The sequence below is a fragment of the Brienomyrus brachyistius genome, chromosome 7 (assembly GCF_023856365.1).
Source record: "Brienomyrus brachyistius isolate T26 chromosome 7, BBRACH_0.4, whole genome shotgun sequence".
Taxonomy (NCBI): Eukaryota; Metazoa; Chordata; class Actinopteri; order Osteoglossiformes; family Mormyridae; genus Brienomyrus; species Brienomyrus brachyistius.
The window spans coordinates 23,525,210-23,542,551 of record NC_064539.1 but is presented as its reverse complement, the minus strand read 5'-3'; the positions used below and the strand labels follow the sequence as shown (position 1 = coordinate 23,542,551).

The 17,342-nt window shown below is 46.8% G+C and overlaps 1 protein-coding gene across 5 annotated transcripts in view; it reads left to right on the top strand.

Annotated features, from left to right (window-relative positions):
• The window catches only part of rph3aa (rabphilin 3A homolog (mouse), a), a 28,071-nt gene that overhangs the window by 6,858 nt on the left and 3,871 nt on the right, over positions 1-17,342 (top strand). The window contains exons 2-14 of one of the 5 annotated variants that reach the window (XM_049020022.1): positions 6,576-6,628; positions 7,415-7,497; positions 7,632-7,643; positions 8,807-8,950; positions 13,363-13,492; positions 13,751-13,834; positions 14,215-14,386; positions 15,073-15,117; positions 15,275-15,463; positions 15,569-15,724; positions 16,042-16,121; positions 16,242-16,316; positions 16,609-16,718. In XM_049020022.1, coding sequence (XP_048875979.1) covers positions 7,433-7,497; positions 7,632-7,643; positions 8,807-8,950; positions 13,363-13,492; positions 13,751-13,834; positions 14,215-14,386; positions 15,073-15,117; positions 15,275-15,463; positions 15,569-15,724; positions 16,042-16,121; positions 16,242-16,316; positions 16,609-16,718 — 1,262 coding nt within the window. In that variant the 5' untranslated portion in view covers positions 6,576-6,628; positions 7,415-7,432. Of the gene's footprint in view, positions 1-6,575; positions 6,629-7,414; positions 7,498-7,631; positions 7,644-8,806; positions 8,951-13,362; positions 13,493-13,750; positions 13,835-14,214; positions 14,387-15,072; positions 15,118-15,274; positions 15,464-15,565; positions 15,725-16,041; positions 16,122-16,241; positions 16,317-16,608; positions 16,719-17,342 lie in introns of all 5 variants that reach the window. The other 4 variants (XM_049020020.1, XM_049020021.1, XM_049020023.1 and 1 more) reach the window with 4 other exon arrangements.

The following is a 17,342-nucleotide window of genomic DNA, read 5'->3' as shown; positions in this document are numbered from 1 at the left end:
ATCACATTTTTTGTGATGTAATATACCACGGTACCCGTGATCTCTTTCCATTTGGGCAGTGATTTGTCATATGGGATTACGCTGGAAAATGGTGCCACTAATGGTAGCTTTGGGATGAGCTCTGGAGATAGCCCCCCCCCCCCCCCTCCACTCCACTAGGAGTTTCTGTTACAATAAACTTGTGTTTCAGTTTCCAAAAGAACTATATGCTGTCGCAGTACTTTTACAAGATCTCTCCTTCTGCGTTATCTCACAATGCATATTTAAATGTCATTAATTGCACTCCAAGTACAATGGGTAGAATAAATGGAGTATGAAACTGACATAAAACAATGTTCAGTAAAATGTTTTTTAAGCAATAGACTGTAGGGATGTGCATGCGATATACATCTCGATGCATTACCAACGGTCCGATACAATAAGGATACATAAGAAGCTACTCCTACTGCGATACATCACCTGTTGCGATGCAGTGCAATTCGACATGATACAATGCGACGCATTGACATATTGAGTTCCAGCTCACGCATGACTTTTCTGAGAGGCTTGAAGAGAATTAGCCACTGACAGCAGTGGATAACTGGAGATGAGAGAGTGCTCTTGAGAAACAGTTTAGAGAGGGGAAATTAGTCTAAAAATTATTGATTTAATTTCTAAATTATTACGGCATACGGTCTCTAATAATGATTACATATTAATGTAACCCTGGCCGTGTGCTGCTTCCTACTCAATAACTCTAGTGGCTAGGGCAGACCATTTGTGGGGCTGGTGTCCCAATTTGAGGTGTGCTATCTGGGTAGGTGCATAGAACAGGTTGTGTCTACGGCGTTATGACTATCTTCCACTGCTGTTGAGGCTACGTTTCAGTGTCCGCATTCTCCGAGGTATGCAGACTGGGGAGTGGTCAGATCTCTGTAGGCATGTACACCTGTTATCGGCTGGGTTACTCTGATGGCTGCCATATTCAGGGAGTAGCTCTTGCTGTGGCAGAATGGCACATCCCAAGAGTTATTCTCAACTTTTGCACTGCGGCTGATGGGCACCTAGAAGGTGACACTTCTCTGGTCATGGGTGACCGCAATGCAACCACTTGCGCCGACATTCCGCTATGAGGCCTGTGTCAGTCCCCACGAATCTGGTGACAGTGGTGAAAGAGGCCTGATGTTCCTTGACATTGACGAAAGTGCAGGGTCTGCAAATCACTGGATCTGGTTCCAGTGCCCTGAACCATGTCATTGGACTTGTAAAACGAATACTGGTGGTGTGGTGAAGGAGATCGATCACATGCTTCTGGGTAGATGCTGGAGCCTCCTACAGCACTGCAGGGTCTATTGAAGTGCCCAGTTTGTGAATTCTGACCACAAACTTGTTGTTGCTACTTTGAAGATTCAGCTTAGGTTCAATAGGATGCTACCTACTAGGAGAATGAGGCTGGATCTGGCCGGACTCCAAGCTTTTTCTAATGAGTTTGAATGCGGTTTGTGTGAAGAACTTGCAGACTAGGGTGTGACTGCTGATCCTAATGTTGGAAACCTTCCATGATAAGATAAGGTTGCTGAGGGTTGTATTGGTGTTTCCAGAAAGAGGAGCTTTATATCACAGGGCACCCTGGATGCTGTCGAGAGGAGTTGTACCACACGGTTTGATGGCAACTGAGAAGGATGGCTGCGAAGGTTCTGAGCGTAGATAAGGAGGAGTTTGTTAGAGGAATCCGTGCGCAAGTGACAAGCTATCTTGTCTACCGACTCGCATCCTGATCACAGAGGAATCGAAGAATTACACACATCCAGATCTGTTCCTCTGAGAGTCGCAGTCAGTGCAGAGGATGAAACACTTCTTATGGATGACACTGCAGTTGTGACCTGCTGGGCTGACTATTATGCTACTATGGGTATTATATCTGTATGGGTTGGATATCACTCGGTCCATGGTTCTTGTGGCGGATCTGTGGTATCTGGGGTGAACTTCTCGAAGCTGGTGGTAAAGTTCTCCTCTTGGCTTTGCAGGCAATCTTTGCTTCCATTTGGGAGATGAGTATCATCCCAACTGACTGGAAAATGGGACTCCTTGTCCTAATCTGGAAAGGAATGGGTGATCACCTGGATTGCGGCAACTAAAAGGGGATGATACTGCTCTCAGTCCCAGATAAGGTCCTTGCTGGGGTCATACTCAACAGGATCTGCAATCACTTACTCACCTACCAGAGACCGGAGCAGTCTGGTTTTACACCTGAGAAGTCTACCACTGATTGCACCCTGATGCTGAGGATTTTCATCAAGTGCAAACACAAATATCGACAGGGTTTCTTAGCAGTCTTTGTTGATTTTTGTAAAGTATTCGACTCAGCTTATCAAGCTGCCCTGTGGAATATTCCAACGTTGCTGGGTGTCATAGCTGGCCTGTATACTGGTACTGCGAGTGCTGTGCAGAGCGGAAGCAGAACCTCCGTATTCTTCCCGGTGGATTTTGTCAGGGGCGTATTCTTGCCTCTACTCTGTTCAGTTCTTGATGGACTGGGTGTTGAGCAGGGTCGTGGGGCATCTTTTGGTGAAGAAAGATTCACCGATTTTTATTTCGCCAATGATACTGTAATCTTCAAAGAATCAGTAGAGGCTCTCATTGGGGTGAGGAGTCTGAATGTCTGGGTTTATAAGTACCCATGATCAAAACCAAGATCTAGACTTGTAATGACCTCTTGGGCACAGCCGTCTGCAGTGTTCCTGCCTGTGGAGAGAATGTAAACCTCGCCGTGAGGTTCACTTATCTCGGCAGTGACATTCATATCTCTGGTGACTCTTCCTTTGACGTCAGCATATGGATTGGGAGAGCATTGGGGATCATGAGGTCATTGGTTAGGGGTGTGTGACACCTATCTGTAAAAGGATGAAGGTCCAAGTCTTTAGAGTCCTGGTGCGCCATGTCTTACTGTATGACAGTCTGTCCCGTAACTCTCCCGGATGTGGGAAAGACAGTGAAGGTGGATTCACTAGAGAACAATACATCCACAGCCTAAATTTACACTACTGGCACCATTGAAACTGACTTTTGGCATTGGCAGGAGTGACCAAGCATTCGGCTATAGCAGTCAACCTTGAATATTGACCCTGTGGAGTTCCCAACAAACAGTTTTGGTGGAAATAGGAGAGTCAAGGTTAGAATCCAGACCTTCCTTTCGGACAGCTTCTTCTTGCAGCCACATTTACTGTCGGATGTGATCTGTCCTTTGTGGTGGAATGCTGACATTACCTTGAATACGATGCACCACAAAGACTTGCTGTCCTAGTCACAGATGCACCAGCGAAACGTGCACCAACAATTTGTGCTCTTTTGAACTCTAATATGTCTCCCATTATATTGTGTAGATTGCAATATATTTTGTGCTTTTGCTCTGCTAATTGGACCTTAACACTTTGCTTTTACTGATAAAATGCTCAATCAGTGAAGATCGGCCACTATTGGTCACTATTGGTCAGTGTTGCAGCTTCATTATCCAGCCCCTATATTTTGTGATGTTGGGGAGCTCATTTGCATCTCCCAGCATGCTTTGCTAGACTTGTAAATAGCCTTTATCTGTGTGTAACTGCTGTGTCGTGCCCTGAAAGTCATGCATTATACTTACCTGTGCTGTATGTGATCCTTTTCCCATCCTTGCATGTCTCCAACCACTTTGTAGATACCGTGTTTGCGACCTACTGTTTGTAATGTGACTAACGCTCCATTTCCCCCATTGTAGTGCTTGTTTTCATATAACAATATGCATTCAGTGGTTATGCTGGGTCCTTTTAAAGGCTAAATAAAAAAACATTTGTACTTGGGACCAGGTCATCTGAGTTCTTTGCTGCAATGGCTGGGTTTGTGGGATGGTGCAGTATCTGTGTGTGTGTGTGTGTGTGTGTGTGTGTGTATGTATAGACACACATACACACACACATACAAATACCAAAGAGAATATGCTTTTGTGTGCAACAGCTTACAAAAGCAAGCAGGTATGCAATAAAAGACATACCCTCTTGTGGTCTGGATGCATAATGACCCCTGAGAACATTAATAACACCAGTTGCTCCCTGAATAAATAATATGAAGTTATTGAAAAAACTTGCTATTCTACATTAATAAATGTAATTTTACCGATTTAGAAACAATGCATCCCCTCACGTACCAAGATGGAGACAGGAGCAGACATAAGGGCAAACCAGTAAGGGATTTATTAGAAGGGACAGGATCATGGCAAACTAAACAGACCGTGTGAGGTCAAACAAAAGGCACAACTAGCTAAAGGGAAGGCAATAGAGCACACACTAGGGTGACGTCAATGACCGGACTGGGAATTACAGGACTGGGAAGCACACTTATACATCACTAATGAGGGGCAGCTGGAGTGACAAAGAGCCACACTGGGGATAGAACAAGAGGACAGAAATGCAGGGCGTGACACATCCTGAGTTTGTTCCAAGTTGTATCCCGTCCACACCTAATTGGGCCAGTTACATCGTAAACGTTTACACCAGTGCACTGATGCCTATTGGTGAATCTTGCCATCTAATACACTGTGGGGGACATTGCAACCCCCCCCCCCCCCCCCCCCGTCATTATGGTATGAGAGTATGCATGCTCATCTTCACTAGTCCAGCAACATAATAAATATATGTTTATTTCCAAAGTTAAAATGTTAATGTAACATTTTTACTGGTATTTAGTGGGGGCGGCATGGTGGTGCAGTGGTTGGCACTGTTGCCTCACACCTCTGGGAACCGGGTTCTAGTTTCCGCCTTGGTGTGGAGTTTGCATGTGTGTGGAGTTTGCATGTTCTCCCCATGTCGTCATGGGGTTTCCTCCAGGTACTCCGATTTCCCCCCACAGTCCCAAAACATGCTGAGGTTAATTGGACTTGCTAAATTGCCCGTAGGTGTGCATGTGTGAGTGAATGGTGTGTGAGTGTGCCCTGCGATGGGCTGGCCCCCCATCCTGGGTTGTTCCCTGCCTCGTGCCCATTGCTTCTGGGATAGGCTCTGGACCCCCCGCGACCCCAGTTAGGACTAAGTGGTTACGTTATAGGTGAATGGATGGATGGGCATTGGCACAAAGAAACACTACCTAAATGGTGGGGGAAAATTGTACAAATTGTAATTTAAGTGGAATGTGCTATAATTTTCAGAATTGTGTCACAACTAGGGTGCAGAGCTTTCAGGCAAAAACACATTTTTTTGGCTTTCGCATTTTCAATTGATCAAATGAATAATTCTGAAAATTGTGGAAGTTGGGGGTGTGCGGGAGGAGTATGGATTAGACGGGGAGAGGGGGGATACATTTTCATCATTTAAACAGCATCTTTCTCTCATTTGTTATGCTGTTGAATTTCTTTTCCATCTATTAGTTACATAAGATGAATAGTTCACGTTTAATTTGAAGTTTGTATACGGCAGCACTTCTGACGTCTCAAAAGCCCACAGGGCGACTACTCAGCTGTCACTGGGAATCCCGGAAGGTTACATTAAGAAGATATGAAGATGTGTAGTGGGCTTGGATGCTATGTACCCTTAGCCCCCCCCCCCCTCCCTGAGATCTAAGCTGTCTTGTCCACTGTGTGTCAATTTGGGCTGAGTTGTATTGTTACAACTAACACTCCAGAACCTGGCAGCAGCTTTGGGTTTTCCCAACAAGGGGCTCTGCTGGTGGTTGGGGTAGCACACATCTCTCTGCCCTCTGCTGCAGTTATCAGTACTGGAGAGCAGCCCCAGTCCTTCAAGGTCTTCATCTATGCAATGTTTTCATCATACATGAGCTCAAAGGATCTAACCTTAGGCAGGCTGCAGTATTTACAGATTTCTAGGGCACCTGGGCACTCAGGCGCCAGATCAGTAATTACCGTAACTGAAGTGTTTTGGCTTTAATTCTCAGCACTGACATTGTCTGCAGTTAAAAAAAACAGCGGGAAAACCCTGCATTCACTGTGGCGCAGCATGACCCGGGCTTAGAGCCACACGCCACACGCTGAAAAGCCAGGCTGTTCAAAAGGTGCAAATGAGTGGCTGACCTAGCCAAGATACAGCAGAAAGAGGATGCAGGTCCTGAGAGGAGAGCTCCTGCTGCGCTGATACCAGAGGCGGACATTTCAGGTCCAGAAAGTAAAAATCCAAACCAGGATTTTGTTTCAACCAAGCAGTCGAGCATAAAAAGTCACAGTCGCAGAGGACTTTACTGGTTGGTTGAAACAAAATCCTGGTTTGGATTTTTACTTTCTGGACCTGAAATGTCCGCCTCTGACTGATGCAGAGTTTATATTACATGTTGTATCCCGTCCACACCTTTGTTTATATTACACTTCTCCATTATCAGTGTGGCACCACCCCCACCCCTCCCAGCTCTCCACACAGCGCAAGTCTGATCACTTGCAGCAAAACGGAAAAGCTTTATTGATTCCCCCTCCTTTTTAATTTCCCTTAGCTTGTTCCGCCGTTCTTTGTTCTCTGCGCAGTGTGATGAATTGATAGAGAAGGCGGGGATTATTCCAAAGGCTTTTCTTGGGGAAGGCTGTCGTACTTGAACCTCTTGTCCCAACTTGCTCCTAACCCCAGGTGATCTTCTCGTCTCTCACCTGCCTGCCACGCCTGCAGAGTATCTGTGCCAGGTAGGTTGGCAGTCTGTCGCCTCTATCACCTTTGGTCTTTTTTGGCTTTTATGACTGTAAGAGGGGAGCTTTTACCTTTTACCGTATCCCAATGACACCATGAATTTCCATGATTCCCGGGCTTCTAGCGAAGCGATCAGATTCACACACTTTGGAAGCCTGTTACCGTCCATTGCCTTTAGCTTAGTATATGAAGCCCCACAGATAAATAGGAGAAGATACTGGGAGAGAAGGCTTCACCGAACACCTGTCTGCAATGATTTGCTGCTCCTTTTTCGCTCTGAAAGCCAACAGTACATCTTTCGGTAGTAACAGAGATACTGTCTGGTTTCAGTTCCAATTGGAATGGTATATGTGCCCTCTAGGGATGGTGAAGAGACTACCTCAGTCATCAAAGGCTGTTGGTTTAATATTTGCAGATCTACCTCCATATTGTGTAGTGCATTACAGTCTTTGGGTTCAAAGACCCCTGAGAGAGGGTTGTAAATTAGGAGGCTCCACATCAGTTAGAGAATAGTCATTTGTATGGGACCACGTGGGGCTGTGTTCAGGGTGAATGCCTCTGCCTCAACCGGTGATTACAGTAAAAATTATGCTTTGTGATTATCTGTGTGTATCTGTGCGATGTAAGCAAAAATTGAGTCGATATGAATGAAATCATCCGTCAAGCTAATGCAAGATACACTGTAATCAGATGGAACTAGACCCTTCCAGCATGCACTCCAGGCACTTCTCACTGCGTACTTGTATGACCAGTAACTCACCCCTGCATGGCCCTCACCTTAGCAACCTCTGGATCCAACCATGACGGACACTGTTCTGGGCAGGACCTTGGATCCGAACATCAGGCCGGATGGCAGGCAAGGCAGGTGAGCCTATGAGCTTTGCACTTTCGGAGGGCCAGGTTAAGGGATGGCATCACGATTATTGTGTATGCTCTGTGTAGATCATGCTCTGCTAACTGCCCCCCCCCCCCATTCTGTCTTTTTCCATTCTTGCCCAGTGATAAAGACCCGTAAGTATCAGCCTATACCTTTTATCCACTGAGAAATCTCTATCTATGCTTGGCCAACTGTTTGTGAGGGTGAGAGATGTGTGTGGACGTGTTTGCATGCTCATTTATCTTGGCTTCATTCTCACCACGTCGCTAAAGAGTCTCATATCAGCTGACGGATAGGTCAAATACATGCATTCCCGCATGGGCTCAGGAGAGGAATGCCACAGGTACGGGGTGGTGAGGTATGAAATTACATCCAGAGGTGCTCTGGCTTTATTCCAAGAGCAGGGATGAGTAACCACAAGCTAAATCTAGTCCAGCGTTCTTGTCCAACGCAAACAATCGAAACGCTAAATTATTGCATGTGAACGAATATCAGTTTCTTTCAGGGGAGAAGTTAATGATCTGTTGGAGATCTGCGTCCTGCCGCTGCTGTTGTTCTTAACTGGGACATCCTCATCAAGCCCAGCTCCCCATCCAAGGTGTCCCTTCTTCAGCTCAGTATAACTAAGACAAATATCACAGAGCATCATGTGAGCTGCTGAAGACCCTGGTGACACCTCTCCCTGTTCTGTTTCATTGTCCTTTGAAACCCTGCCTTTGATTTCTAAAAGAGCCATATATTGCTGTGGTGGGGGAGGTTTAAAAAGAGGTGTCCCAGGTCATTTTCTTGGCCCCAGCTTGGGGGGGGGGTTGGATTGTACACCCCAAACACATCCACACACAGACAGGGGAACTTGATATACAGCAGTGTTCCCTGGCACTCACATATATATATATATATATGCACACACTCTACACAAACATACACACATACACTTTACATACACAGATGGCACACCTACATTAACATGCGTGTGCACTCCTTATCTTATGGTAATGTTTCAGCCTGAGCTAGAGGAAAGATTATAGGATTATGCTGGATGGATTCTGCAAATAACCCCTCGATCTTGCCTTGGTGTGTGTGGGGAAGTGCAACTCGTACGCTGGAGACTATAGGTCCAAGTCCCAGGAAAGGTTCTGCTTTAGCTCCCTGGTGCCTGCCTTAATGTGTGTATACTGTATCACAGCGTTTCCTCAGCTTGCGTAAATGAGGACGTAAATGCATAAATCAGACTTGTGCATAATGTGCATGTGGTTGCATTACCCCACCCCACCCCCCCCACCCCACCCCGCCCCAGGTCTGGCAGGACAGCCTGGGCGACGTGCCCGTCCCACGGTTACGAGCCGCAGGTTGACGAGCTGACAGACGAAGAGAAGATGATCATCAACAACGTGATGGCGCGGGCCCAGCAGATGGAGCTGGCGGAGCAGGACCGGATCGGGTCAGCTTGGTCCTCACGTCCGCATGAAACGCGACGTCATTCAGACAATTATCTGAGATCTGTTCCCTTTGTCTTATACAGACTCTATAGTATAGTATAAACTATAAACTATAAATCTCTCATACAGACTCTACAGATTTATATTTTGTTAATTTAATGGATCTCTTCATGGGGTGGTGGTGGTGGAGGGTTTGATGATGGCAGGCAGGTGCTGGTTCTGCTTCAGATGGCAGGAGGGACAGTGGTACAGCAGCGGGGCAAAAGTTAATTGTAGTATTTTGTAGTCAGTGCAAGACTTGCACTGTGAAGTCAGTGAAGGGAGCACAGAACAGGGCTAATATGATCAATTTTTTTTAGTGTTTGTAAGAACTCTGCCCGCTGCATTTTGTACTATAGCTGAAATTTATATAAGGATGCGGATGGGTAGCCAGAAAGGAGGGCATTACAGTAGACCAGTCTGGAAGTTATGAAGGCATGCATTAGTTTTTCTACATCATGAAAGGAGAGCCTCTTCCAAAGCTAGGCTTTGTTCCGTCGATGGTAGAATGAAGTTCTAGTAATACTTCTTAGGAAGGAATTTTTATAAGGATTTTTTTTGCCATCTAACGCTGGATATCTAGTAGTTTTCCAAATGAGGGAGCTGTAATGCACCTTCTGGTTTAACAGATGTATGTAACTGTGTATCATCAGCATAACTAATAATGTTACCAAGTGGTAGCATATATAAAGTGAATAGTGGGGGGCCCAGCACTGATCCCTGTGAGACACCATACTTTACACCATATTTGACTTGACTTGAAAATTCATTGTTCATGTGGATAAACTGATAATGATCCTTTAAATAAGAGCGAAACCAAGAGGATTTTATGGTCCAGAGCATCAAATGCTGCATGTTAGATCTAGTAATACCAACAAAGATATGCAGCCACGGTCAGAAGCTATAAGCACATCATTCATTACTTTGATTAAAGTTGTTCCTGTGCTGTGGTTCGGTCTAAAGCCAGACTGATATAATTCATTAGCGTTATTTTTCTGTAGAATAGAAGACAGCTGATGAACCACAACTTTTTCCAAGATGTTTGAAATGAAAGGAAGATTCAAGATTGGTCTATAATTTCCAAAATCACTAGGTTCAACATTTTCTTTAGGACAGGTCTGATAACAGCTATTTTGAAAAGGTTTTGGAACATATCCAAGCCCTAAGGGAAGAGTTTAACAAGTTTAACATGGTGCTGCTAATCAGTGGGAAGGAAGGAAAGACGCAAAGGTGTCATTATCAGTATGAATAGGACTAGCAGAAGGCTGGTAGCTATATGTAGCTACTGACGTGCTCTGGATGGTCTGTGTAATATTAGTTATTTTACCATTAAAATTGTAATAAAGTCATAACTTAAGATCTTGTGGAATTTGCGAGTTTAACACGGAAGAATTCTGTGTTAATCAGAAAGATTCAAACAGGAATTTTGGATGGTTTTTGTTCTTTTCTATTAATCTGGAGAGATACACAGACCGAGCAGTCACTAGTGCTTGTCTGTACTTAGAGAGGCTTTCTTTCCGGGCACATCTGAAAACTTCTAATTTGGTTCACCGCCATTTGCGCTCTTCCTTGCGTGAAGTCTGTTTAAGTTTTGAGCTCAAGGCTGCTTAGTATTGCATCTGGCACCAGAAGACCGTAGGCCTTAGGTGAATTTTGTTGTCGTATCATCAGACCTGAAAGACCGAATGCCTTGGACATTCAGGTGGAGAGAGGAGCTGAGCTGTCAACTGATCACCGCTTGCTTGTGGGGTGGATCAGATGGCCGGGGAGAATGCCAGACAGACCTGGTAGATCCAAATGTTTCTTTGGAGCATTTGGCTAAGACCCCTGCCTGGGAAATCTTCAACATGCATCTCTGGCAGAACTTCTCTCGTATTCCATGGCTGGAGACATTGAGTCCGAATGAGCAGTGGTCCTTGCCTTCATTGCTGAAGAGGTTGTGCTGAGCTGTGGCCGTAAGGTTATTGGTGCCTGTTGAATGGCAACCCCTGAACCCAGACGTGGACACAAGGGGTGGGCCTCCCCGAAATACTTTTGCCCCCCCAGTCCCCCCCCTAACACCACTGGTGTAGAATACTGTCAATCTGACAGTGCCCAGCATCATTTGATCAGAGCACTGTCATTCTCTCCCTGGCATCCTGACAATGCCAGCCATTGGATCAGAGTGCTGTCAATCACTCCCTGGCAATTTGACAATGCCTGTCATTGGATCAGAGTGCTGTCAATCACTCCCTGGCAATTTGACAATGCCTGTCATTGGATCTGAGTGCTATCACTATCTGCATGCTTTGAAGAGCGGACGTTTTTCGAACAGCTGAGACGCGACTAGACTACAGACCACATCTTTGTTCGTAATATGTACAAACTCAATTATAAAGTTCTAAATATGTGAATTAGGATATCCTTTTCTGTTGCAAAATTTTGTGCGTAAAGGCTAAAATGGCTTCTAAAGCTGAAGTCCCTCGAGAGACACGTTGAATATGTAGCTAATTTGCTAACTTCTGCAGTCCAGTGAAGAGTTGTGACTTGAAATTGTTTTAAAGATTAAAGGCATAATCCGTTCTCCCAAGAAAGCTTCAAATAAAGTGGTAAACATTGAAATGTGAGGTTTGAGAATATTATCTTAGCTATCTAACTGGATTTTAAAAATCTATACATTTCATGCTGAAAACAAGTGTAGAACACACACTCTAATCTTCCAAATAAATACTGCTAAATGAATAATTCATGCCTGATATTTTTTTAGTATATAAAAATTGTTCAGTCCCGGTCACGTTGTCTTCTAAGGTAATTTTCAACACCATCCATCTTCCAAACCACTTATCCTTCTGGGTCACAGGGGGTCTGGAGTCTATCCTGGGCACGAGGTGGGGAACAACCCAGGATGGGGGGGGTCAGCCAATCGCAGGACACACTCACACATGCACAATTTTTAGTAACGCTAATTAGCCACAGCATGTCTTTGGACTGTGGGTGGAAAGCAAAGTACCAGGAAACCCCAGGATGACATGAGAACATGCAAACTCCACGTAAGCCGGGCAGAGACTCGAACCCGGGTCCCAGAGGTGTGAGGCAACAGTGCTAACCACTGCACCACTATGCCGCCCCAAATTTTCGACGCTATTTATTTATAATACTATTTCTGATTTCCAGTTCCCCCTCCTCTGCCCCCTTGCTGATTCTTTCTCCCCCCCTCTGCCTCCCTATTAAAAATAATCCTAGAAATGCCCCTGGTGGACACCAGTGAGAAAGGGAGCGGTGAGGATGAAGAAGGGGGCCTTCAGAGCTTGGCCAGCTTGTGGGACTCCAGAGGCACTGGGCAGCCAAGCAGAGTGCGGGTTTGGCAGCTGCAGAAGTAAAGACTCGGGTCTGGGAGGAGCTCAATGAGGCCATGAAAAATGGCTTTCGGGCAGCTTCACAAACCATCAGGCGACTCAGGAGGGGGAAGCAAGGCTTCGTCCATGTTGCTTACAGCAGAGATGGAGCACTGTTGACCTCAGCTGGGGATATAGCCAGGTGGTGTAACCAGTACTTTGAGATCTCCTGAATCCCACTGACATGCCTTCCTATTAGGAAGAAGAATGGGGGGACTGGGGTCACTGAGGTAGTACAGAAACTACTATTCAACAGAAGTTATGCAGATGACATAAGAGAAGAGAGAGCAGAACCAGAAGGCGAAGCTATGGATTTAATAATCGATCTTCGTCATTAACATTAGCTGTGGGCACAACCTTTGGGTAGTGACTGAGAGAACGAGATTGTAAATATGAACGGCGGAAATGAGCTTCCTGGACGCAGCCTTAGAGATAGATAGAGCGAGGAGCTCGGATACGGGAGAGGGCCCCAAAGCAGAGCCGCTGCTCCTCTGCATGAAACGGAGCCCGCTGAGTCCCCGAAGCAGACCATGCTGGAGAGATTATCTCTCAACTGGGCTGGGGATGCCTCTGTAGAAGAGCTGTAGGAGGTGGCTGAAGAGGGAGGCAGTTCTGGGCTTTCCTGCTAAGTCTGCCGCCCTTGTGACCCAGATCCAATTGAGTGGCAGAAGATGGATGGATGGATGGATGAATAATATAATGGATGATCCTATCCAGTAGGATGTACCTGATCTTTGTCGCGGTCACAGCAAAATACAAATGCAGACAGCAGCACACGGTCGATGGTGGCCTTCTGCTCCTGCTTTCAGCCCGCAGCGGCCACACAGCCTGGCATTTGGCACGCAACGGGAGCAGGAGCATGTCCTTAACAAAGCAGAGAGGCCCTTTTTCCCCATATCAAAACGCAAAGTCGATAGAAGGGAATGAGTCTACTGGCCAACCTTCTGGAAAGGGAGGAGTTTCAGGGGTGGGAGGGACTGAGTGTCCATCTGATTGGTCAGGCACCTGATGACCCGGCTGGATGATATGAAGCAGACGGCCCGTGGCGATGGCGTCTCCTGCTGCCTGCTGTGTGGAGCACAACTGAATGCACCTGGAGTCAGCTCGGCAGTCTGCGAGGACTGCAAGAAGGTGAGGGGGCGGGGACGTACAAGGGTACAACAGCAGGTCCCTTTCTAGGATTTTCACACAGCAAAATTCCCTTTGATAATTAATCTGTGTGCCACCTACTGGTTATCCCCAACATACATGGAGATATTGTCATTTGATATCATTTGTGTTTGAAATGAGACACAGGAGAGAAGGAGATAAGAGGCCCCCACAAAAGACTTTCAGGAGGTAGCGTCACCATGGGGTCAGGCTGGATCCACTCTCCTTTCCCTCCTACAGCACGTGTGCACCAGCTGCGCTGTTCAGAAGACCAGCCGGCCCCGTCCACTGTGGCTCTGCAAGATTTGCAGCGAGCAGAAAGAGGTCGGTCGCGAGCATGTGCTACCATCCCGGTCACAGTAAAGCATTTACTCGCTCTGCGTGTGTCGGTATGTGACGTCAGCATCACTGTGGCGTTCGCAGTGCAAAGTGCCTCATTTTGGCTTTTACCACTAATCCGTGGAGTGATTTTAAAATCTATGGCCCAGGCAGCATGTGCAGTTTATGTGCCCTCCTGTGGCAAGATGTGGGAACTGCGATCCCACATTTAAATCCTTTTTCGTGAGATTTGAATTCCTGCCACTTGGGATCTTCCTTGGACCCAAGATGCTAGAAGACATAGGAGCTACTGTTTGTGGGATTAATTATTGCTGTTTTTTTCCCTTGCTTTTGATCTGAATGTGTCTCTTCCCCTGCCGTTGTAGGTGTGGAAGCGAACTGGCGCCTGGTTCTTCAAGGGCCTGCCCAAGCTCTTCATGCCCTCGCCCATGCCCGTTTCAGAGCCAAAGGGCCGAGGTGATGAGCAGGCCACGCCCTCCCCAGCCCTGAAGCCGCCAGGGCCGATAGCCCCTGAGCAGCCTCAGACACCAAGCAGGAGTGAGTCAGGTGTTCAAGTCCCGGCACCCTCACAAGCAAGCTCATGTTATACCTTCCAACACTCAGGTTGCCTTTGGTCTTCTCTTTGTTGCCACGGCATCATTCTGCAGAGTAAGCTTCCCAGAATCCGTGTCAGCACATCTCGAGGGGCCGGGTAGAATTATTAAAGCATCCCACACACAAGCACCTATACATGCATCTTCATTACCGCCCTGACAGTGCAATGTGTGTGGGGATACGGGTAATGGTGCAGAAACCGTCCTGTAGCCGTTCAGCTCCTGCCTGAGTCTTACGTCTTCATCAGCCGGCGTCACGGTGCAGAACGTGGACAGGTAGCCGTGCTCCTGAGACCAGTGTAATACGCTCCCGTTTATCCGTTCTCATAGAATCTATTTGCTTAACCCTTATGGTTACTCTGAGTGTCAGTAAAGCAGGGCAGTAAGTGAAAAAAAAATAATTACCAAATTAATAGTTTGTGGGAGGAAACAGGAGGAGACAGTAGGACGGACTGACTATGCTGCCACGTCTTCCACCCAAACCCTGACCTGTGAGGTGCCATGCATTTGAATATAACTAAGAAAATCACACTAAAGCATCCTATAAAATTTGGCCTGTACTGTTCCCAGCATTTCTCCGGCTTGGATCTGCCATCGTTCTCACTTTTCTCACTGTATTTTGTGCTCCAGGATCAGCGGACAGCCACACCCCTAGCAGTGAACAGCAGAGTACAGGTGAGCGCCAAACTCCCTCCTTCTGTGAGGGAGATGTAGTGGGCTTCCACTGAGTTGTTCATCCACCGGTGTATCTTGTGTTTCCCTCGGTGTCCTTCTGAAAGGCTGACTAAGGCGAGCTGTGTGTGTGTCTGTGTGTGTGTGGGATTTGCTCCAGCCAGCAGGCTCCCCGCCCAAGGAGCACCCCACCCTGTGGCTCCCCAACCTGCTAATGTGCCGACCACACCAAGTGAATCCCTGTACCAGACAGAGAGCCAGTCTGGCCCAGCAGTGGTGCGGCTGGCTGATCCAGTGCAAAGCTCTGCTTACCCAACTGCAATCCAACCTGTGGCTCACCAGGCTAAGAGTAAAGCCTGGACTTACACGCCTGTTTACTTCCTGTTTGTCTGATCTCTTTTTTTTTGCCATTTCAAGTATGGGTTATTAAGTGTTTATCTGCCCATCCTAGCAGCTCCTTCTAAGGTAGAGAGCTGCTATACCACAGCCAAGAAAGAAGAGAGAGCGCCCCCTGCTCCCCAGGAGGAGAAACGACAATCAGCCGGCCAGAATCCCCAGCCAACCCCAAAACCGGAGGAGGAGGATAACAGCTGTGATTCAGATGAAGCCAGTAGGCAGAATCCTAAACCTTTGTCCTATGAAATGCATCTTGATCGACCTGTTTGTGTCCAGTGTACGGCGTGTTTGTTTGCGTGGCTGTTAATCTACACTCTGCTTCCGGATATTGATCCATCGCTACAGCAGCCTTCTATATTCCGCTGGTAATGTATCTTAGGTCTGACTCACATTTTCTAGCATGTTTCATGCTCCGTCTTCAGCGTGTTAGTTGTATGAATTATTACTCCGGTCAGTCTCCTCTTCGGCCATCTGAATTAGTCAGGCACTTGCCATTTCCAGTTGACTCATAGCCTGCTGTCCTCTCGCCAGCCACTCTGGGCTCCTTGGAGTTCAGCCTGCTCTATGAACAGAGCAACAACTGTCTGCAATGCGGCATCATCAGAGCCAAGGTGAGACCCTGCCTTCCCACCCTGCACTCAACAGGAAGTGTCCAGAGGAAGGTGGTGCCCTGGGCTCTCTCACTGCCTAGTTTGGATCGATACTGAAAATTCTCCCTCTCTGTGCTCCAGGGTTTAAAACCAATGGATTCCAACGGCCTGGCCGACCCGTACGTCAAGCTGCACCTGTTACCGGGGGCCAGCAAGGTAATGGTTGTGAAGCCTTAGAGTGTGTGGCTCAGGCAGGAAGAATTGTGGGAACTCAGTAAGAGGAGCCGGGCGCGCCGGAGAAATACAACACTGGGACTATTGTTTGTGTTCCATCCGTTTTGGTCAGCAGCAATCCTGTGAAGGAGCCCCATGACAAACAACTGACACACATACATACCTCATTTTACCAACCTTAAAGCTCTGAGATTGCAAGGCTGCTCTCTTCGTCGTATATTGATAATTAATTTTTCCTTTTTTCTTTCCCACTGCAAACCGCCACTGCCATCAGTCAAATAAACTCCGTACCAAGACCCTTCGAAACACGCGCAATCCAGTGTGGAATGAAATGCTGGTGTACCACGGCCTTACGGATGAGGACATGCAGAGAAAGACCCTTAGGTAGGGGGCCACTGGGCTGCGTTAATAAGAGCATAACACTGTGGTGTAAGGACCATTAATTCAAGGACTGTCAGGTGAGATTATCAAGCCCGATTCTCCAGACAAGATCACATGGAATTATAAGGTGACACATCATGGCTTCATTTTACATCAGGTCCTTCTCTTCCTCTTCATTCACAAAACGTGTCTGTGTCCCAGTCCTAAAGAATGCAGACCACCAGCATCAGCAGGAAAGATCACATTGCCATTGTCTGGGCCGTCACTCCTGAGCTGGGTCTTGGTAGCTCGAATTGGCTCTGCTGTGCTCCCTGTGAGAAGGGATTTTCTCATGGTGCTCAGTCATTTTTAATTATAAAGGGATTTATAATTTATAAGATTTGTTTTCTGTATTAAATATTCTCCCAAAATCTGTTATCCTGAACCTAACCATGACACAGCAGCTGTGTTTCACCGTCGCTTGAAGGCCGAGACCGAGACACTGAGAACGAGCTTCTACCCATGTGCTGAACGAGGATGGCTGTAGCTAACAAGCCACTCCAGTCCATGTACTTTATATCATCCCACACTTTGCTGATACACACACTTTGCAGACAGTCCCTGGATTAATAACATCCAACTTAGAGC